The 24,639-nt window shown below is 37.7% G+C and overlaps 1 protein-coding gene across 1 annotated transcript; it reads right to left on the bottom strand.

The window, feature by feature from the left end:
• Positions 1–2,144: 2,144 nt before the first annotated feature.
• LOC116246918 (DExH-box ATP-dependent RNA helicase DExH3) lies at positions 2,145–24,421 on the bottom strand. Its single transcript, XM_031618838.2, is given in 20 exon segments — positions 2,145–3,057; positions 3,143–3,234; positions 3,237–3,252; positions 3,574–3,726; positions 3,806–3,865; positions 7,271–7,579; positions 8,605–8,753; positions 8,872–8,941; positions 9,256–9,459; positions 11,297–11,491; positions 11,795–12,067; positions 12,171–12,338; positions 17,826–17,956; positions 18,039–18,198; positions 18,302–18,490; positions 19,236–19,331; positions 20,505–20,753; positions 20,852–20,939; positions 21,403–21,560; positions 23,806–24,421. Coding segments are annotated over 20 exon segments (3,621 nt in total). The 5' UTR covers positions 24,211–24,421; the 3' UTR covers positions 2,145–2,601.
• Between the last annotated feature and the right edge of the window lie 218 nt (positions 24,422–24,639).

The following is a 24,639-nucleotide window of genomic DNA, read 5'->3' as shown; positions in this document are numbered from 1 at the left end:
TCAATAATTTATGGTATGGTAACGGTTTATGATGCTTTTAACAATAATTTATAGTTTATAGAGTTTTTAATAATAAACTTTTAATTTTTGACCATTGAACAACATCTAATATAATATATAACTGTGATGTGCATGCACATGATTTAGTAGGAATTAAACTTAGAACAACTTTTGATCTGAAACATGACATGTATCTCTTTCGGAGAAGAAATAAAGCGGTCAAGGTTGTCAGTATTGTTGAGGTCCGGATCATGATACAAAGCTATTTAATTGGCTATTAAATAGGTTCATATTCTATATTAATTCTCATAGATTCCAATTCTGACTCCCAATAATTGAAATGCCAAGTTGCAGTAATTAGCGACTTTAGAACAGAAATTTTTTAATATTCTTCATTTGTTGATTTAATTTTTTAAAAAATATGTAATTCCCTTTATACTTTTTAAAAACTAGCACCATAAAAAAAAAAAGGAAATAGTTGGCAAGAGGATGCCACGATACGTTACTTCAGCCACCAAAAGCAGCTATCAAACATGACGAGACCACGTGGGAACAGATTCTGATCATAAGCACGGGAGTCCGAACGATCAAGACCGGACAGGTGGGGATGAGGAGGGTCCGGACAGTCAAAATTTTGCGGACATACGAGACGAGTAACAGTCCCAAGTTGTAGACAGGAACACCAACATCACTATCCAAATGAGTTGTCCCTCTAGTGCATTGTCAGCAGAATCAGCACAATTGTGCTGAAGCGTCCCCACCAACAAAAATTAAGCAGCTCCACATGTTAACTGCAGTCAATGTCAGGAAGCGCCTCCTGCCTACTCTTTTCCTGTTATTTTATTTTATTTTATTTTGCGGCCGGCAAAATGTATTTAAGAAACAAGCCCCCACTATCCTTTTCTCGATTAGCGGGCCGAGGTTGGACAGACCTAGCCAGCTGCATGAAGTCATCCCTCTTACTATACTGGCAATATGGTACTGTTGCATTTGACTGTTTGTCCTTCTCAATTTGTGCTATTTTGTTGGAAGTCTTTGTTTCTTCTCCAATCCATAGTCGTGGGAGAAACAGTTTTCGTTTTCTTTAAGTTGCAGTAGTGCCACATGGGGATAGAGAATTTGGGTTGCAAGCAACAGGTCCATAATGAACATCCTTACCTTTTGGCAAGTGAGCTAGGGTAGGCAAGCAATACAAATGGGGTCACCAAGTATTGTAGTTTAGTAACATGAAATACCATCGTCAGTTGTATCTTGCAGTACACAAACTTCTGGCACTCCAATAGTTGATTGGCTGTACCATATGCAATGCAAAAGCAACTACAGTTGTGTACTTGGAATTTGAATCTTGCCCACTTGTTTTCTCAGTTGAGGACACAGGTTTACACTTTACAGGCTTGAGTATGAAACCCTTTATTTAAAACGCGTTTTAATTGCATGGAGAATAGGCTAAGGGTGTTGGGATAGCAGGCTGAACTTTTGCTGTCAGGAAAACAATCAAAACTTAAATCCCATAGGCACCTGACACCCAAGTGGGTGCGGTGGCATTTTCGACCTCTCATTGTATCCCCAAATCCCATAGGCACCATTCTGAGTGCCAACCAAAGCAGGTATAGGCCCTAAAGGAGAGGGCACTAACCATAGAGATACTTTGCCTGGGAAACAAACTTGGGCTTCATCATGAGCTTAAGTTTACATCTACCAAAAAGAGCCAAGCTTAAATTTTCCGAAGCATGCTTAACCCAGCTACAGGAATTTTAGATCAACATCCACCAGTGCCATCTCACACTTTTATGCTCATAAGGTAGCTATAAGGTAGCTGTGATGCATGTCTAAAGGTTACCATACTTGCTGATGCAGTTGCATCTTCCTTCAGGACAGCCCCATGACTGGCTTCCTTCAGCATTTTGATCAGTATATATCGATTTTTATTTGGAAAACAAAAAGCCTCATAACCTTCTTTCAGTTCCCCTGTTCTGGAACTTTGTTGCATATTTTGAAGAAGATACATTGTCTTCCTAATGAAATATTATGCAAGACATTCAGGAAAACATTGCCTCCCTGATGAAATATCTGCAAGTCATTCAAGCAAAGATTCTGAGTTGCCAACAGTGGAAGAATCCATATTACCAATAAAACAGAAGAGCTCTTCACAAAATAATAGTTTCATTTATGTGAATATCGTGATACAATATAAGGGTGTAGGGCAATTGTAGTAGAGATGCAGATGGTAATATACAAGTGATTATGCCAAGACGCTGCCATCCCGATACATATTGTATCCTGTGAATGCCTGAAAGCTTCATCCTTTTGTAGCTGCAGAACTTGGAAACAAAAAACTCATTTCTGCTCAAGTCGATGCTGCCGACATAACATTCTCTCAATGCCAATCATCTGAAAGACATAAATACAAGCAGATGATGAAAGGCCAAAAATAATTTTTTCAGCACAGTAGGAGACCAGAACTCTGTCCTTGGGCTGCTGGCTCACAGTGGAATCAGAAGCTTAGGACCCTCTAGAGTTTAGCGTGAAATTTACACGTCTCCCTAGATGTACAAGGCCAAATTTTGGAACTCACTTCCCGTATGTTGCCTTTTAAAGAGTTCATCTTCTCGGTTGCTGCTGCTTCTTGCTCTTTTTCAATAGCAAGGACATATTTTCAATTTCTTCATGGCTTGTGGATGAACTGCCGGTCAACCACTTCAATGCCTCACTAGCCGCATCCTTCTCTGCAAGTTTTTTGTTCTGACATGGATTTCCGACAAACTGCATGCCACTAAACTCAACTATAGCTCTGAATTGGTTGTTTTTCAATTGCTTTGTCTGATAAGTTGGAGCATCGTATCCTGCTCTTACAACCAGCGTTTGCAACTGGCTCTTTGAATTATCACCCCCAGGACCACAACCTGGCTTTTGGAACAGTGAAGCCCCAAATGTTTTAGGCTTCAAAATCTCCCGTCCAAAAACAAACCTACCTTGACATAAATCTTCAGAAACCAGTAACCTCACAGCAGCAAAGAGACTCTCATAGCCACGAAGGTCCATTTTTGGAGTCACAAGCTGCACATTCAGATACGAGAGGCAAATCATTAAAAACATGATGGAATATAATAATGCCATTGCTAATTCATCGTTGTAGACGCACTTTCTTCTGAATTAGTTCATCAAGCTCCCTTTTGATGCAAATATACATTTCTGCTAAGTTCGGCTTCATGAAGAACTCCAAGTATCCCCCAGCATTTTCAAATGTCCATCCTGCATAAGGAGCCGAACAAGGTTAAGAGAAAAGACTGACGACACTGCTAATAAATGATAAAATCTGATTAACTAAAACCATTTCTGCGAAACTGTTGAGTTGTAGAAGGCATTTGGATGTCATAATTGTAAAGTGAAAAAAAAAGATTTTTGAATTTGAATTGCCACCAAACCAAAATTTTAATATTCTTGCACATAGAATACGATTTATAAGATTTCCAAATAAACTCGTCTTGCGTGAATAGTTTTATCCAAAAACAAATTGTTCAAAATGTTTATTCAAATTGAATCCAAACCCTGACAAGGATGATAGGAACCCACAAGTCCGCCTCGGGAAATGTTTCCACCAAAGAGTAGAAGAATAGAATCAGAGACTGCTGTTGAATCTCGGAGGAACACTGAATTCACTTTTACTTTCTCATTGAAAACGAGCCATGGGTAAGGAATTCTCTGTTCACGGCCGTTAACTGAATTCTGGGACAGCAAACATACAGATTGGTCATACAAATAGGAAAGGAAAAGGCAAAAGGAATTTCAAAGAAAAGGAACTTACAGAGTAAAGCAGGACATGACCATCCTCCATTGTCTTCAGAGAAATCGACTTTTCCTTGTTCTGTAATATAAGAACAAATAGCGTTGAATTTACCAACAACACTCAGATGCTCAATTCAAATGATTATTTCTAAAACTGACAAATAATAGCTGGCAAACCAAGTGTCAGTCCTAGAGTGACAATAGCAGAAATGGGATGAAAAATAAATCATCAGATAGTACCAATCTTGTCGATCCCTATCCAAGAGAATAACCGACAAATGCATCTTACCATATTTTATCACAAAAACTTGTAAAGACAACCAAAAAATATAAGAATTACTGAGCAGGAAGACCACCTTTTGTATCAGCATTAGCACACATGCTGTTATTACAAGCATTAGGTGGAGCCTAGATGATGAGTAGAGCCTAGACTGCAGGGATGCCTACACTGGGCTACGTGATTTAGTACCAAAAAAAAAATGTATAAAGTATAAACTAATAAAATGCAACACAAAAGGTTATTATATACAGTTACACATATCAACACACCTATGTCGTCAAGGCAGGCCTAAGCAAGCCTAGCAAAAAAAGGCAACCAATTTTTAAAAAAAAATTTAGTTGTGTTAATATGTCAAGTTATTTTGATTAACTGTTATTAATATTTGAAATGTGGAAGGTAGTAATATAACAAACATAATCAAATTAAACAATAAAAAATTAATTGTTAACTTCATTGTCTATGCAAAATCAATTGAAGAAGTTTAACGTTACTCATTAAACAATAAAAAATTAATTGTTGACTTCATTCTCTATGCAAAATCCTCAGGTGCATCATCAAGATTAGAAGGAACAACAGGTTCTGTTGTTTCGAGCAGCAGGAGAAGAAGACTGGCTGGAGACAGAAAAACAACTGTTATTGAAAAAAACAGAAGGAAAGAAACAAGCAGAACACCGTGAACACAGAAAATAGAACAGGGGTGGTCGTCGTCGCCGAAGGCCAGGGTGGAGCCGATGAAAATGAAAAGAAAAGTGAAAAAAGGAAAAAAAAATACCGTGACAGTCGCCTCCTACCGTCTGCTGTCGCCGCTGCCGTCTCCAGTCGTCGCTCGGTGAGAGGTAAGAACAGACGAACGAAAACTTTAAGTTTTAAGGGTTTCATTTCTTTTTGTTTAACGTTAAAATGGTTTTAAAAGCTAAAATCAAATAATCGTTAAAAATAAAAACGAACAGATTTGGACTCGGTCAATTTGACCGTGTCCAAAAATGGACGAATATGGCCTCCTGTGCGTTGACCGTACCCGGTACGGTCAACGCCGCACCATCAGCGTACCCAAGCCCGTACCGGTACCGGACGGGTACTTCACCTTTACAGGCGTACCCGTGTATCATAGCCTATAACAGGTATGAGGTATCACAATACTATATAACATACTAACTGACTAACCGTATACGCATGTATAACAGTACACATATAACAACATAATCAATATAAAAATACATAAAAATACATAATTAATACAAAATAAAGTACATAACAATATATACTCGATTAAAAAACTTTAATTGAAAGAGGAGGTGATTTTTTACTTTCTCATGGACTAGGCGTTTAGGTGCCAACACATATCCCATTGCATAAGTGGTAGACTTACGCGACGGGTGTGGACTCAAGCTTAGTCCACGCCTAGGCAAGGCTTAGGCAAGACCTTAACAACATAGAAACACACATAGACACACATGATCACATACAAATGCTGTCAAAGCAAGTCAAATAAATATGCACACAGTGACATCAAGTCATATTATAATATACATATGCTTTTGTGTGTCTGTGTGTATGCACGCATGTGCTCAAGCAGTTAGATGAGTCTAAATCCTGGTTCAGACCAGGTACATTAAGTAGGCCACCCCCAAAAAGGGAAAGCAATGACATGGATGAAGTAGCATACATACTTAAAGAATCGTTTTTTAACAGAGAAAAAAAAAGTTGTTTCCGAAGCACTTCACTTGAAACGAATGAAATAGTCTTGAATTCAATACCAGGGACGTGCTTCCATTTCCACAAGACTGAAGCAGGAGAAAAACTTGTGGACGAAGTAGACAAAAAAGGGGTTTTTCAAGGGCAACTGAGACACTTCCTACTAAACACGCACTTCTGGGCATAACACATCCAGAAACATCACCTATTCACCCATCATCATCATCACGCACAGGTCTGTGCATGAGAACATTTTTATGTCAAAAAAATGATGGGTATACTCGTGTTGCACTGCACATCCTAGCTGAAACTCATATTTGTAGGCATTATTTCTCAATTATTAAAATGAGACCTCCATGTTCAAAACCTATGGATCAGTATAGAAAATCAAATTTCCTGCGGAAATATCAAGTTCTACCAAGTATATAAAGGTTGGTGATCTAACACTTTCAGCTGATGAAATCCTATCTACCCCTTAAAACTATGATTTTTATGTTGCTCCCTAGATTTTGGGCAAAAAGACTTCACTCATGTGGTCAATTTCACCAAAAGACAACAAATGGTGCATGAGTTTCAGCCAGAATTTTAGTTGCAAATTCCAACTTAGTCAGTCGAGTCAGTTATCAATTGACATGTCTTCTAGACCATCAACTAATTGATCAGATTAGTCACTTGATCAGCAGAGTCGCAGACTAACTGCTAATCTATAATAATAGATGTGCAATATTTATGTAGGTATATATGCTTTTGTGTTTATTTTCATATGAATATATGTATATATTTATTTATAGTTAATTGACTTGGACCAAATCAGTAGTCTTCACTACTCCTTTTTAGGGTCTTAACAACATGTGTCCGATTTCTAATGTTGACAACTTAGGCCAGAAATGCACAATAACTCTCTCTCTCTCTCTCTCTCTCTCTCATTGCTGTCAACTGCAGCCGCTGTGGCCACTGGTGCTCCTGCTGTCCCATGGTAAGAGTTTAGGCTTCTTGTTCCTCCTCCTCTCCTTTTTGATATTTTTTCCTCAGTTTATTTTCTGTTTCTCTCCCTTAGCTTCCTTCTTGTTTCAGATCTTTTTTCCCTCCTTTCTTCTTTTTCATCGTGCATAGTGTTTTAGCTATCCTTCATCTTGCTACATACAGTTTTAGAGTTGTGTGTCGATATGTGCTTACCATTATCTCACGGAGAGGGCTAGCATTTTTTACTACATAATGCACTGCACTACAAGTACGACATGAAGCACCAGAATCCTAGACCACCACAGCATCTTGGAAACCTCTCTCCACACCCATAACTATGTCAAAATCGGCACCTAGATTTCCATATGTACCCATTTTAGTCCTTCAGAGAGAAACTGCTAATCAATATAATAGTTCAATCATAAGGCCTAATTCAAGGACAAATTTCAGTTGTAGGACTTCAAAATTTAATGCCAATGTGTTCCTTATTAGAAGAACAGAAAAAAAAAACCAAAATTTAATGATCATATATGAGAGCAACCTTACCACAGCAGAACAAACTCCAGGATATAGCCCAGCACATATGACGGAGCGAATGAGATATTCATCACAACTCCACATATTGCAGAAATCAGCACCATCACCAACAAGACCTGCATCCTTGAGGAGAGAGAGGAATTGCTTCCGAAGAGAATCCATGGCTCTCATTGTTTGGGCAGAAAGAAAGTTCTTCCAGCAGTAATCATAACCAGTACCTTCTGCATCAGCTTTTTTCCAACCAGCATATGCTCGGATAAGTGCAAGATGATCACTGTAATCCTTCGCAGAAAACTGTAATTTTGCAGACTCTGCAAGCTGGAAATTATAAAAAGCAACAAAGAGTTCCATAGAAATAAATACAAGGAATCAAAAAACTTAACATGAAAAAACCAATGTTAAACATGAATTTTAATAATATATTAACAGTCCACAGAAGCAGCAGCAACAGCAAGTGCAACAACAAAAATAGCAATAAAAACAAGTCACAGTGATAAACCAGTGTTTTAAAAAAACAAAAAAAAGTTGATGGCAAATGTATATATAATATCTCCGTAGTTGAAAGATGAGAATAGCAACAAACGCTACGGTTTCTAGCATTTTTCTTGGGAAAATATAAAAGTTAAGAAACAAATAGAGGGCTTGATAAAACATTAAAGAGACCAAAAGAGCAACATGTACCTAAAAATATAAAAAGGTCTCTTTTTGAAGTTCTCAGGAACATGTCATGAATAACTCAAGAAGCAATGGATACATAACAGGACCTTCATACAATGTTTTGTTTCTGGCTACTTTGAGAACATTATCAGCTGGCTCAAAAATAGCAGTACTATCATGATACCTTCAAAATGTTGGCAATATTTGTATCCATGACTTAATCTGAAAAAGGTGAAAGCGAAAGACCTTCAGCCATCTGGATCTCCAGAGGCTGGAGGATTTCTCCATCCAAACCTGGATGGAGAAATCCAGAAATTATATGTGTGTGTCTGTGTGTGTGTGAATGAAGAAAGAGAGAGAGGCTCCAGAGTTTGACACCAGGGTGTATTTCTTGCACAATCTACGAGGATCTCGTACAATTTGAAAAAATAAAAAGAACAAAGCTTATATTATCATATCCCAGTGAACCCCTACCCATCATCTAAGTGTCCATAACAAGAAACGGCATGTAGCAAAAGAGATTTCCTTCTTGATTGCTCGAAGCATGTGAAAAACCCAGCATTAAGTTGAAAAGGTTAAAGCTTATGCAATATATGAATACAGATAAGTCATAAATGCATGCATAGCCTACTAAAAAACTGTTTAACTGCATATGTACGTGATGGAAATTGGAAGCATTTACTAACCTCCTTCTTATCAAAAGGTGTTAGAAAAGGATCTCGAACACTTAAGCCTGCTACAACAGTCAAAATAGGATCTAAGCAGTTGAACATTGCCCCTAAAATGAGCATCTTCCCGAGTTTAGGTTCAACTGGAAGCATTGATAAGTGGCGTCCTGTTCATTTTCACATCACCAGAGGCAGACTTTAAGAATGAAATTCTTTAGATCAAAGAAATGTCCAAATGCAAGAGGTGCTTGAAAAATTAATAGACAAATGAATCCACTGGCATACCAAGCATGGTCAAATTTTCCTTCTCATCCAAAGCTCCAATGATTTTCAAGTACTCGATAGCATTTTGAACCTAGAAATGAAGGGTTAATTTGGAAAAACAAGTCAGTCATGAAATTTAAAGTGAAAACCATGTTTGAATATATGATTTGGAGAAGAAAAGTTAAAATAAAGTAGGAAAAAATGCACCGAATCTAAGACAGGCACAATGTGAATCCTAACACAGATCAATTATCAGGAAGTTCAAAGTGAAAAACAAAAAAAAAAAACAAAAAACAAAACCATGTTAGAGTACATGGTTTGCAGAGGAGAAGTGATGCGCCAAAACTTTAGATACTCATGATAAGAAACCATAACACTGATTAATTCAAAGAAAACACCACGTACCGAGAGCAGTTCTGGTGGCTGTAGGGCCTTTGAAAGGAACTCTGAAGCACTACCAAGCCGTAGAGTTTTAATTTGAAGGCACAGTGACTGCAACGGTGTCCTCAACAGCTCTGGCAACTGGTACTCCGCAAAAGCATCATACACACAACGTGGATAAAGATGATAACATTCTCCAGGCTGAACCCGGCCAGCTCGACCTCTCCTCTGCATCAACAAGCAACACAGGTTCAGGTCACTAAACCTACCAACAACTCCAGCAAAATAATACAATGACAGAAAGCACTGCCACTTGCTGACACCAAACAGAAAACTCATACTGACCCAATTATAGCAAAGAAAGGAGAAACAGATGCCAGTTTCAAAGTGCAGTAAGAATCACATCAGTTCCAAAAACTTGATCTAAGTACTATTTAATTGGTGGATTTGGAATTTTCATAATCTATGCAATTAAAATGCTACACGAGCCAGATGAAAAGCCTGATAAAAAGGCCTAGCAAGCACTTGTTGAGGGCTTAACCAGTCCTACTCAGCGGAGAAAAGGGTGAGGAAAAGACAAAAGAGAGAAATAAAAAGAAGAAAATAAGTGGTTGGATTTCTAAAAAACTCCACCTCAATCAGTGTTATTGATATCAGCAGTGTTGTACGTATCGTACGATATGTATCGTCGCATTTAAAAAATATGAGTACACCATCTGTATCATAAACAGGTGGTCTATTGTGCTTGTATCACACGTATTGTACGATACAGTTACAATACATTGCGACACGTTACGATATGTTGGTTTTACTGGTTTTTCATTATTTTTTGCAAATTTTTCTATTTTTTCTGATTTTTTTTTTTACATATGATATAGTTACAATACATAACGATATTTTACAATACAGCGTATCTTAAAGCCAGACCGATACGGCTTACAATACGCTTTTTACAACATTGGATATCAGTGCATATTGGCCGATACGCATCATATTGCCTGCAAATCAATGCGAAAAGAAGTCCACAACAGCCTTTTCCTAGTATTAGCTGAAAAGGGCCCGTATTGGCCGAATCCACTAATGATGGCCAACAGCCATGTACTGGCTGATATGTGATAAAATAATACAAGTGTGACTTTTTTAGCTAATATTTTTTAATGCCCAATATGGCCTGATACAAGCCAATGTCGTCAGCAATATGCATATTTTTTTCAGGATTCCTATTCAAAATTGGAACCAATTTTTTACAAGTTAACATCAACCAATATACCAGAAGATGCTCAGCTCCTAGGCAGGCTTCTAACCACAAGATATGGCATCCAAAATTTTGGTACATCCTAGCTACGTGCATATGTGCAGATGTGGGGTGATTACAGGGGCAGAGGTGTAACATTTTCCAAAAAGCGTAGTGCATTTGAGACGAAGGTACATGTGTGTGTGTTTGTGTGCATGTGCACACGAAGGGGTGTATGTGTGTCTGTATGTGCATATAAAAATGACACCAAATTAAACTTAAGATAAAATTTGTGAAACTGCTTATAACACTAAGATAAGCTTTAGGCAGTAAAACAAAAGAGTAAAAACAAGAGATAAGAAAGAAATTTAGGGCCAAATAAGAAAAGTAATTTTGCAAGAAAAGAAAAACACACTACCACGCTATAGAGAGAAAAGGGGACAAGGGACTTCCCTGTGGACTTGCCTATCCACCCGAGACCGGATCTAATAATGACATTTTGTCTTCATGGAGAAGATAAATGAAGTAGAAAACATATAGAAAAGGGAATCGGTGCAAAGGCCGCACAAAAAATGAGAAGACCACACAGAAGCACATGCATGAAGATGATTGTTTTACTCAGTTTCAAAAAAATAATAAGGTGATCTCCGAATGCTCCATATAGACAGCTTAACCAAACAATTGAGAAAACCCAATTTGAATAAAACAAGGTCCACTCATATTTAAATAGAACTAGCCAAGTGTACTGGGTTATTGAAGAACAGAGATGGTTAAAACTTGGATTAATATGAAAATTGAAAAACATGTTGCAGAATTTTTTTGTTGCTTTACCTGACGAGCAGAAGCCTTTGATATCCAAGACGGAAGCAAACATGGAGTATTATTCAATGCATCATAAGATGTCTCTTTTGCCTTCCCACAGTCGACAACAAAAACCACATCATTGATTGTAATGCTGGTCTCAGCCATATTAGTAGCAAGAACTATTTTTCTAATGCTACCTTCTGGTTTGTCAAAAATTAACCTCTGCATGAAGAGAACAAACCAAATTCATCAGAATATTGAAGTAAACAAGGTTGATAAAGAAAAACTGCATAACAGGTATAAGAGAAACCACCCTGAGGAATTTAATAAATTACATTGACGAATTGGCAACTGCGGAAAAATTAACAGCCAGCAATTAATGACCAATCTATGTAGAGTATACAAGCCAAATAATGTGAAATCTCAAACTTCAGCTAAAATACAAGTTCCCGTGTACCTCGTCTGGTATTAGAAGCATCTTTAATATAAATATTCAATAAAGGGGAAAAGGTAGAACCATATTACCTGCTCCGAGCTAGCCATGGATCCATGGCATGCTAGCAATAGCACTTTACTGGGATCTCCCAGAAGAGGGTGAGAATGAAGCTGCTCTTTGAGAGCATTAATGTCATCCCATCCAGTCATAAATACCAGAACAGCACCAGGCCTTTCATTTCTACAAATATGGCACAGCACATTTTCGATGAGGTTAAAACCTATAGAATCAGAATTCCAACATGATAAGGACTCGTGGGTTCTTGGACTGTATTTCTTGAAGTCAGCGGTCTCCAGTGCATCCTACCAAGGCAACATTAAGCAGAACAATGACAAAAAATAAAAAATGCTAGAAGAGCCACAAGTTTAGAATGTACTTGCTATGTAAAGTGAACAGGCACCTTACCTCAACAAGAGTAGCTATTTGACTCTTCCTTTTCCGAAGAGCTTGCTTTTGCATTTTCCACATCTTATCTTGTCCATAATCATCTATTTGATTATATGGGGTCAAACGGTACCCAGTAACTTCAAGAATGTTCTCCAAAAAATGGGTGCGAACTGGATGAGTGAATCCCTGAAATAAGGTTCCAAGTACTCTAAGCCTCCAAAAAGCCTTAAATACTGAACCAAAACATATCATGTGAACCATAAACATCTAAGGATAATATAGAAAAAAAAAAAAAGTGAGTCACAGCAGGTTTTCCTCCATGAACTTAATGGACACACAAAGAACTACAGCACTTGGAATGGGCACTCGGAAGATTCCTCATGATCGAAAAAGATAAAGATCAAATAAAAACTTCTCATTAATGTTAAGGTCCTAAGGATTCGATTAGGAACTCACAGCAGGGAAGGAACCACATATCTGACTAAAGGTCAGGTCTATGTCCTCCAAAAGGAGTTGCTTAGGGAGTCCAAGACAAGTTAACGATTTTTTTCTATAACTAAAAATTCCAACTGGCTAGCATATTTATGCCCATAAGCTACCAAATCCCTGCACTTGAGTCCCCTTCTCTATCTTCCACATTAAATCGGTTTCCAAGTTCAAAATAGAATGCAGCTCAAGAATAGTGGAAACGGTAGTAAAAGGAAGGTCAGCAAGATCATAAGCACAGTCTGTGGATCCAGGACAACTAGTACCCCATCTCTCTTCTTTGAAGGCCTCCAATTCAATCCCAAAAAATTATCAATTCTGTCAAGAAACCTGCAACTTATTCAATATTTCCAAAAGGAGGATTAACATAAAAGAATGCTTTAATTAACATGACCAGTGTAGCTAAAAAGGCCCTAGTAAAGGTAGGTCCTGTATCATGGTCTTAATTTAGGAATCAGTAAGGGAGGGAAAGAAAGGTCAAATGTTTAAGTCGGAAAGAAAGGTCAAATGTTTAAGTCGTACCAGCACCTTCTCATGCATGCTCTACTCAGTAAGAGACCATTCCTTTGTTATTATAAGGACTTGAACAACCAACAGCTCACCAAACATTACTAATTTTATTTATTCGAGATAACTTGAAACCATAGTCGACCAATATATTTCTTGGCAGGCTTTTCTCCAGGGCATTTTCAGCATAAGTTTTCTCTTAGGAAGATCTTAAGAGGACTTAAACAGTTAAACGTGAAAAGTTCACAGAAAAAATGGAGAAATTTTATTGTATACTAGGTTTTCTGACTATGTTACACAGATATTCTTATAAGCATAAATCATGTCTATGCCAAGGATGTCCAGACATCAATACTCCTTAGTATGGCTATGCCTTCTTTCGTCATTCAAAAGAAGATAAGGCTTTGAATTTTCCATCAAATTAAGCAAAAGGATAAGGTAAGGGTTGAGGTGCTACCCTCCTGCGCTCCTTTTGGTTAGACAATAAATGAAAGAAGGAAGAATACACCTATACACACATAAAAGGAGTAGAACAAAGGGAGTGGTGTACTCGAATTTATTGTCTAACCAAAGAGGAGCGAAAGAAGGTGGTACCCCTACCCTCTCTTTTTTTAATTCGATAGTACACTACATTGAAATCCCACCTTTTAATCCTTCTCACGACACGACGCTCATGTCGGTGTCCATGACTTAACAACATTTAAAATCTGCAAGATGTCCATGCAAAATATTGTGTATATTTCAGAATAATATTGTCACATTTTACATTTTTAACAGTAGTTTCAGAATATCTTGATATTTTGCTAATATCATTGGCTAATTTCAAAATGGCAATAATTTAACATGTTTCCAAATTATCAAAAATGTCTGCAACTGTTCTTATAACATTGAGAACGTTTTTAGTGAGCCAGCCGATTGAGCAAATTCCAGGTGTTTAGAAAGCTGCAAGCAATCATTCTCCCGCATATTGAGGGGGTTTTGAGATTCCTTGCTTCTCTCTAATATGGATAATCCTCCTATACTGCATCAATCGATGCCAACAACCAAATCTATGTTCTGTTACTTATTTTGTGTTCTTCTAGAGTTACATCCCCATCCTCCCTTCCGCTTAGAAACCCAAGAACAGAGGACAATTACATGAAAAATATATAAGTTGATAATATAGAGCTCTGTCACACGAGTACTCCTGTTAAGGAGGAGTACCCGCACGGTACCGCCACGACACCTGTACTGGTACGGGTACGAGGCTGCGTATGGCAGTGGTGCGGTCAATGCAGCACCGGGTACGGTCAACATACCCGGGATCAATTTTGTCCATTTTCTGACTCGGTAAACTTTGATCGAGTCCAAAGTCGTCCAGTTCTTTTATTTTAACGATTTTAAGTTTTTAACGTTTTAAACATCATCTAACGTTAAAATGCTCGAAAACCCTAAACCCCTGTGACGACTTCCTTCGACGCATTTCACTCTTGGGTGGACGAACGGCATCTGGGGCGACTGGCGACTTGGGTGGACGAACGGCGGCGACGGCAGACGGTGACCAGCGACGGCAGACAATGACCGACGACGACAAGCGGCGAACAGTGACGGTATTTGCTTCTGTTTTCATGATTTTTTCTATTTTCTGTCAATGCGTTGTTCCCTTTTTTGGTTCACGATCGGCGACGGCCAGCGACCGGCGACGATCGGCGAGGGCAAGCTGCGAACAGCGACCGGTTCTTTGGTTCACGATCGGCGATGTTCCCTTTTTTTTTCTGTCTTGCGTTCTCTATCTTTTCTCTTTCTATATTGGTTTTGTGCATATCTTCTTTTTATCCCAATATTATGCTCAGCTGCTACAATTATTTAGCATATGGGATGCGTTTGTTTGCGAAGAAAATCGTGACTGTCTGGGGAAGTTTAGTGACTGATCTTCTGTAAAAATCATGACTGTTTGGAGAAGTTTAGTGACTAATGGTCTACGATTTTTGTTTTTGTGTATGTCTTTGCAGCTCTTGCTAGGTGTTTTTCATATAAGTTGTAAGGGCTGATAAGGGAAAAGAAACTATGCCTATAAGTGGAAGTGGAATTGTAGCAAGCAGCAGTAGTAGTGTTAATACCGCTGCAGTAGAGAAGGATAATCCATCTCAGTCTCTTTGGTGCTATGTGAAAAAACTAGGAAAAGGACCAGGTGGTGGTGGGAATGTAATTTTTTCTTGCAAATTATGTAATATGATGTTCACTGGCTCTTATACACGTTGCAAAGCACATTTCTTGCATATCTCAGGCGTTGGAATTAGACCATGCCCGAAAGTTACCAAAGAGGAGATTAAGATATTCAAAAAAGAGCAGGATGCAGCTGAGACAAAGAAATCTTCAGCCAAGTCAAGTGTATCTGTTCCTATTTATGCTATTGAACAAGGTAAAGATGGTTCAAAGAAAAGAAAAACATTAGCACAAACATTCAATAATATGGGAAGGGCAGAGATGGATAGAAGGATTGGAAGGTTCCTTTTTGCAAGTTCACTTCCTTTTAATGTAGCCAAAAGTCCTTATTGGAAAGATGTTGTTCCAGGTTTGGCTAATTGCAGTTTGAGTGGCCATGTACCCCCGAGTTCAGAAAAGTTGAGAACAGTAATTCTTGCAAAAGAGAAGGCAAACATTGAAAAATTATTAAAAAAGAAGAAATTTTTATGGATACAATATGGAATATCCATTGTTTCTGACGGGTGGACTGATATAGAAAGGCGGCCCCTGATAAATTTTATTGTTTATTCACTTGATAGACCAATCTTCTTGAAATGTGTTGATGCATCTGGGAAGTATAAAGATGCTGAGTATTTAAAAGGACTATTTATTAAGTCATCAAAGAAGTGGGTGAGGAGAATGTTGTGCAAATTATTACTGATAATGCTCCAGTTTGCCAATGAGCAGGGATAAATTTGGCAAGTGATCCCAAGTATAGTCAAATATTCTGGACTCCTTGTGTAGCACAAAGTATAAATCTAGCACTTAAAAGTATTTGCAACCCATCAAAAGATGATCCAAATGCCGGTTTGTTGTGTTCATGGATTAAGGAGCTTGAGCATGATGTCAGAAACATCGGAAATTTTGTTGTAAACCACAATAATGCTCTTGCTATATTTAATAGGCATTCTGATTTGAAATTATTGAAGGTAGCAGAGACTCGTTTTGCATCCATTATTGTAATGATAAAAAGAATAAAGCAGGTGAAACATGCATTAACACTTATGGTGACTAACAATGATTGGGAGTTTTATCGGAGTGATGACATTGTGCAGGCTCAAGAAATTAAAAAATGTATTTTAGATGATGAATGGTGGCATAAAGTTACATATTTTCTGCAGCTTACAGAGCCTATTTGGCATATGCTGAGAGAAGTTGATAAAGAAGTGCCCATGCTTCATAGAGTTTATGATATGTGGGATAACATGATTGAAAAAATTCAAAACATCATATTTAGACATGAGAAGAGGAATGTTGCACTTGATGATTCTGAGTTTTTCGATCATGTGCATAAAATTTTAGTAAGAAGATGGAACAGAAGCAATAACCTTTTGCATTGTATGGCACACTCCTTAAATCCCAAATATTATGGACAAACATAGTTGGTAGGAGGCACTGGTCATGTTCCTCCTAATCGAGATCCAAAAAAATCAAAAAATAGGGAGATATGTTTGGGAAGACTATATTCTAATTCTCATCGGTTGAAGATAACAAATAATGAGTTTGCGAGCTTCTCTGGTGGAAGAAATGATTCAGTACAAGCTGCAATGGCAAGAGATGAAGAAAATTCTGTTAGTTGGTGGTTATGTTTTGGAGCATCGACACCAAATCTCCAACAACTTGTGTTGAAGTTATTATCTCAACCTGCAACCTCTTCAAGTTGTGAAAGAAATTAGAACACTTATTCTCAAATTCACAACATCAAGAGAAATAAGCTAACTAGTAAGCAAGCAGAAGATTTTAGTTTATGTCCACTCCAACCTACGCTTACTTTCAAGTACTTCAGATGATTACATGTATTTCTTTCTTTTTGTATCTTTGATATGTACACATATGCATATTATGTTGGTTGTTTAAAGTTAATATTAACTTAAATCATATTTTGATTTTGTTGCAACTTGCAGTTCATGATCATCCAAGTATTGGGATGTTAATCCAAATGACATTGACATGGAACTTGAAGGAGAACATGATTTGCATGCTCTTAATATGGACCTTACAGAACCTGTTGTTCCTTCTAATCTTGATGATGCGACTGAGGAGAATGAGAATCAAGAAAACTGATGTATTTTGTATGTTAATTATGCGACTGAGGAGAATGAGAATCAATCAGTCTTGTTGTAATTTTTGAATATGTTATTTTGTTTGTAATTTTTTGATATATATCTACATGTGTGAATATGTTATTCTGTTTGAAATTTTTTGACATATATATGTATATGTGCATGTGAGTGTACGGCCGTACCTCCTCACCCAAGTTTTTTAAAAATGGTCTGGACCCGTACCTATGTGACATAGATATAGAGCAACAATTTAATTTAACATGCTTTTGGTTTTAGCTGTAAATTGGCACAAGCAAAAATTCTTTTGGCACTTGGAATCAACAAGGTTATACAGCAAAACAATGGTTGCAGCTCCCAAAAAAAAAATAGATGTTTTCTGTTGTGAACTTACAGGGATATGTAACAGTGGAGGCTTGCCAAAGTAGGACAAGAAAAGTTCGGCATTGATAGTTGCACTCATCAAAATCAACCGCAGTTCAGGTCTGCGGGGCAGTAATTCTTTCAAGACAATAAGCAGAAAATCTGACACCAGTTTGAATCACTATTAGGTAATGTATTTGTTACTAACCCAAATTCAACCAAATATTAAAAGACTAGTAGCTACCTTCGTTCATCCCACGTTCATGGATTTCATCAACAATAACGTAAGTTACACCTTTGAGTTTTGGGTCAATAAGTAATCTCCTTAAAAGTACACCAGTAGTGCAGAAAAGTAAACGAGTATCCCGCCCTTTGACACCCTCCAAACGAACCTTATAACCAACCTGTGGAAGGAACAAAAATATTTTTGGAGATATCATAAACCTTTGAATCACTAAACTAAGAATTTGAGGCGTAAAATTACATATTTACGAATGAAGAACTCACAGATTCACCCAACTTCTCGCCTCTCTCAGCAGCAACCCTTTCAGAAACAGCCATAGCAGAAATACGTCTCGGCTGGGTACAAACAATGCTGCATGTTGCTCCACGGCCAGCATCTATCTCAGACTCTAAAATGTATTGTGGAAGTTGTGTAGTCTTACCACAACCAGTTTCACCAGAAACAATGATAACCTGTGAAAATAGCAAGCATCGACTCAAGTTAGCATGTCCTCCTAAGCCGCGATTTGCAGAAGACTAACATAAAAGTAGAAAAATCTCACAAACTGGAGAGACCTAGGATAACTCACGGGACCAGTAAAACCAGTAAAAGAACAAGAGAAAAGAGAAAGATGCATCTACATACACGTAAAAAGCAGAGAATTTACCCAGACACTGGTACACTAACACTAATGGCCATGGGTGGACTCGCTTCAAAAATTAACAAAGTAAAACTTGCAAAGGATTCCAATTTCCCCGAAGGAAAAGCAAAGGAAAAAACACTCATAAATCTCCAAATGCTCATGAAATCTGCCAATGAAAAAATAGAAATAAAATATAAAACAAGCCAGAGGAAACTAAAAACATATCACGAAAAAAGGTGTATAAAACAGGGGAGTATGAATGAATCATGCTTAACCAGTCATTCTACTGCAAAGGTTGTATCTGAGCATACAACTTTCTAAAATAAGACATGGAAATAAAAGTTAAACGATAAGACCCCAGACCCGATAATTGGTAGATGTGGTTTCACATGCTCGTAAATAAGGATCATAAGCATTTTTTCAGTGAAAATAAAGGTAAACGAAATGATAAAGCTTCACAAACAGCACATACATATTGTAGAAGAGCATATACTTCATTTTATTAAATTCTGCTTGTTAGTTAAAGAAAAGCCTCCTTTTAAGTGGAAAAAGCACCTAGTTGACAAAACTCAAACCTGATTCTGCATAATAGCTTTTAATAAAGTATCTCTTTCCTTGTATGCAGGAAGACTTCTTCTAAACTGAAGCATCTTCTGGCCCTCAGGAGATTCCTGTCGAACAGAAGACCACTGTTATGTACATGAAGACAATCTCAGCAGAACCAAATACCATCTACTGTGTGCCTGAAAATTTGAGTCAGACTCAAAAATAACCACTATATGTACATATAAGACAAAAAAAGCAAGTCATGTTATGATGTGCTATCTGCAAGGTGTTGCAAGGCCTATTTCTACCCACATGTTTAAAACTTTAAAATTACAAATGCTTCAAAACTATGAATAAATGCACCAAACAGCAAGTCAGCAAAGAGGCTTGACAAGCTAAATGGCAGACTAGGAATACAGGTAAGGCATGTACAATCAGTGACATAAGAAAACAACAAACATATTTTTCATTAACTATGTGCACAAAAAGAAAACATAACTTTAAAGATAATGTCCACAGCATGGAACAAGGAATAAAAAGACGGATCCTTCATCGTAATGGTGAAAGGCACAAATAAGTGTCTTGCCTAGCAACAATCAGCGGCAATTCATTTAATATAAACAAGAAATGTTACTTTTATATTTTCCTATACCTTAATATAATTCATGGAGAACAATGTCATGTTTGAAAAAGACATTGCATTCGCAACCTACAAGTTCTCAGAAGGCAATGCCACATGGATATGCATCCCGAAGCAGGGACAGAAAATACTTCTTAGAACATGATGGTTCTCAAAGATTAGGAAACATCTATGAACACATGCATCCTCAAGAAGAAAGAACAAGCAGTAAACAATACATGTGTGACTTAGAATATCTATAGGTAGACCATGTCAAATGCAACTACCAATTTGCAAGCAGCAGAAACATAAAACAATGATGACAATACTTTCTGATAGAGCTGAAAGGAATATGGGTGCGCACACACACATGCATCCCACATGCAAAAAAGCTTTGATGGTCAAGAATCAAGTTTTCCTTTAAAATCTATTTGAACCACATGAGGAATTCGGGATTCCTAACAAATACACAATATGAAAGCATCTAAGCAGTCAAATAAAATTTAAAAAAATTTATTTTTTACCTAAGGTGTCTGGATCTGTCTAGGAACTAAAAAACCTGAGAGTTCTCTTTCAAAACACAAATATATGTATGAGAAATGCATTTGTCAGAGCCGTTTTTAGTCATGCCAACAAATGTTCTTGGCAAAAATACCAAATCAAAAGCCCTAGGATGTACCTGCCAAGCTTGTTGTTGTTCATGAAGTTGAAGACTCCTCCTCCTCAGAATTTTTTCCAAGATTGCACTAGTGGGCATCTGAGATTCACTTTCATCAAAAAGACCATCATCACTTCCATCTGGGCTAATATGGCCATTCGAATTTGGAACTGCAGCATCAGGCAAACCCAAAAGACTTCTAGGCTTTTGAGCAAAAAAATTATCCAGTAGATTGTCCACCTTCCTTTGCAAAATGGTAGGAATTATAACCTGCTAAATCAAACTGACTTTGATCAGCCACCACAAAAGTAATTCTTCTTTCATGTCAAGCAAGCAAGTCAATTTCCATCACCAACAAAGAGTTTTACCTCTCGTTGTGGTCGTTTATCATCGAGATCAGGCCTGTAATTTGGTAATGGAAATTTACTGACAACCACAATCCTTGAATACTGCCGGCTGCCATTTTCCCATTATCTCATAATCACGAGTCCGAATTGTACAGACAGGAAAGAAAGAGAACAAATACAAACAGATATACTCATATATGGAGTGATTGAATGGTGTGCCCCCAATTTTATGTATGCCACTATGCCTGTATCTGCCACCTCAAAACCACCCAATTAAACATAGTTTATTTAACAAACAAAAATATTTGAATGACATCATTTAAACATGCAAGGAGGCAGATCATGGGCACAAAAAATCAAAGCTCACAGTGCACCAAAAACTGTTCAATTAAAATGAATTATTTTTATTCCCCAAAAAAAAAAAATCAAAACGCCCTGAATCTGTTTATGCCATCAGATTTAGTGAAATAAATGTTGTTTACCTTGAAACACACAAGGCACACCAAAAAAAGGAGAACACCATTCAACTTCTCTCATATATGAATTATCAAATGAACTAAAGCAAAAGACACCTGTGTAAACCCATTCTGTTAGCCAAGGCTGCTATCTGGTCATAGTCTCGCCTATCTTTTCTATCTCTGGACACTACTTCTTGCTCATCATGGTTGCGGATAAGCATATTCAGTTTCCACTTCCAGTCATCAATGTTCTCAAGAGTCGATGATGAATCCTGCTTCAATTTTGCAACAAGCAGAAACAAGTAAGAAAAGTACTTGCAGTAAGAGTCCACATCACATATGTAGAAAGCCAAAAAGTAGCAAGTTCTTCTTGGCTAATTGGATCTTGTAAACCATAATGCATTAAAACAACCAGAAGGTCAGTACAAATGCACTTGAACAAACAGAAGGATTTTGTAACATTAGACATATTCTTTAAATACATATAAAATTATTTAAGAACCTATAGATAGATGAATGTAGTGTAGCAATCCAAACTAATGCAAAACTGATGTAAGGGGAACATGAAATAGTTTAAATACCTCGATTGGACAAGCTCCTATTATGAGTTAGATAGATGTGCACAGCTTATGCAGTCTAATGTGGAACAGACAGTGAAAACTATCTTCTCGTGACCTATCTAAATCCGATAAAAGTGAAATTCAGCATGAACACCATGAACATAGTAAGAGTATATTAGCTTCCTTCCTATTCCACCAGAAATGCTATTAGCAGATGAAATAACAGCCAAAGGCTTCTTTTATAGTTGCCGTCATAGTCACAAAAAACTTCTGCATTTTAAACAGCAATGTTTCTCTCAGGTATAATATGGCAAACTTGAAAAACACGGGAAAAACACAGTAAATTTTTAAAAATTAAAAAAAATGAGGAAAAAATAAAATAAGTGAGAAATTAATAACACAAACATCCAAAAATAAGTATATTTGCAACAAATAAAAGACAGAAAATGAGAAAAAACAGTTTGACAATAAAAAATGAAAAAAATGAAAGAAAGAGGAAAAAAACGTGTTTTTTCGTTTATTTTTCATTTTAATGTTTAAAAAAGCAGCATTTTTTAGTTTTAAATGGCTAATTATTTATCACGTTTTTTTCGCATTTTTTGGGAAAAACACCTTTTTTGTGCTATGGTTGCCATATGGTTGCAGCTGCACCTACTACGAGCAGGGGCAAAGCAAGGAATTTTTCATGAGGGCGAGCAAATTTATAGTTTCAAAATTTTGACGGAGGCTGAAGTATCAATTTGCAAAATTTTTGTATTAGGATACATAAAATTTTTTAGAATTGATATGTTTTTTTTTTTTTGAGGGGGGCCAGGCCCTGCTGGGCACCCCCCCCCCCCCCCCCCCCCACCTTGGCTCCGCCCCTGAGTAGGAGATGAGTCAAACCAGTATTGAATGAAATCTCAGCAAATCTTTCTTCCTCAGCTGCCAGCAAGTGGGCAGTTGCAAATACACTTACCATGTACCATTAGACAAATACCCTGCATATTCAGTCAAGTTTAACAACCAAAATCCTTGTCTAGACTTCAAGACACATTCAGTCCAGAATGTTTTACCATTGTAAAAAGGTTAACTCTACATGGACAAGGTTTTCTGTTTCAATTTCCTTAGTGCAATCTTACATATCATATGTGGCACACATTCTTTGGGTAATTTGTTTGGTGCAATCTCGCAGATCCTATGTGGCACACATTATGTCGTGATAAGTTATGACCCACATCCGCATACACCCTCTGTGCTTTTTCACTATTAAAAACAAGTTAATATGCTCCGCTTAGCTCAAAGCCTCAAAACAGCATCTGGCATTAAATGCACTGGTCGAGTGATTTGAGCATAAGATGGTGAAGATCAATTTTACCCGTGCAAACAAAAACTGAGGTGTAAATTAGTCACAATTTCGGGAAAAATAAAGAACTTACAGTAAAAAAAAAAACATTATTTGAGAATAAATAAATGAATGCCTTAAAAGATGGACCTTTCATCAAAAGCAAGAAAATCCAACAAGCCAAGTTTCTGAGCAACATTGGCCTAGTACAAACCAGCAAATATTGCAAAAGCAGAAACTGCTATATTGTCACAAGCAAAAATGACCTGATTATATAGGTACATTTGTTTCTTGAGAAGTAGGAAATCAAACATGGAACCTAATTTTTCCACATCCTTAAACATCATAATAGCATCATTCCTTCAAGTTAAGCAACCAGTGTGACAGTGTCCATCTAAACAATAAAATCACCAAAACCAGCCACCAAAAACAAATAAAGCAAGTGAAAGGAAATACAATTCAAATAACCGGTCGTCACCAACCCGAATTCAGGCTTCAAGCACGACAAACAATACGCAGTCGAGAAGAAACGATCAAGCACCAGGTGAATTGAACCACAATATCCATAAAAACTGTCGATCGAAGAATTAAAGGATCAAAACTCCAATGATAATCCGATTGGAGAAACCCTACCTTGTTAAAGTCCGGCTCGCGGTCGGAATCCTCCTCGGAACCCTCCTCAAAGGCCAGACGGCCATAGCTGGAGCTAGGGTGCAGCGAAGGAAAAGTGGGGTTGGAGGGGATGAGATAGCTGTCTCTCCCCTTGGAATCGAAATCCCAGGAGCGCGCGGGTATGCTGGCGGAAGAGGACGACGACGAGGAGAAGGTGGGAGCAGTGATGACGCTACGAAGACGAGGGACGGCGGGCGCGGCATAGGAGGAGTGGGCATCCTGGCGAAGCGGATAGTCCCTCATATTGGACGACGGCGGGGGCGGCGGGAAAGAGAAATGGTGGGGATAGTGGACCAAGAGATCAACAAGAGAGAAACGGTTTCTGGACCAATGGTAATGGCGGTAGCATTGATAGGGGAAGCGCATACACGCATCTATGTATTGAGTACAACCCAGAGAAGAGAGGAAGTAGTCATGGGATAGAGGACAGAGAGAGAATCTCTCTCTTCCTCTCTCTCTCCCCCTCGCTTGCTCTGTGTCGCCTGTGAGAACTTCTCTGTGTCGCTTTCTCTCTCTTCCATATTTCTTGTGAGGGTTTTTCAGCTCTCTCTCTCTCTCTCTCCAACCGCCAACTGAGACAGAGATGGTCCATGTACACATACATTCCAAATGGATTTGATAAATAGTCGAACTGATCCGATTGAACTGAGATCTTGAGTGCTCCAAAAGCAAGATCCCTTAAATTTTTGTTACAAAAAATATTTGAAACGAGATATCAACACCTTCATACATTTGCAGAGACTAATTTAATGTAAAGTATAAAGTAAGTTTTAATTCAAGCATTGTATTAATAAC

This window comes from Nymphaea colorata, chromosome 2 (assembly GCF_008831285.2).
Source record: "Nymphaea colorata isolate Beijing-Zhang1983 chromosome 2, ASM883128v2, whole genome shotgun sequence".
Lineage (NCBI taxonomy): Eukaryota > Viridiplantae > Streptophyta > Magnoliopsida > Nymphaeales > Nymphaeaceae > Nymphaea > Nymphaea colorata.
The sequence above is the reverse complement of the archived record's forward strand: the minus strand, read 5'-3'. Positions and strand labels throughout refer to the sequence as shown.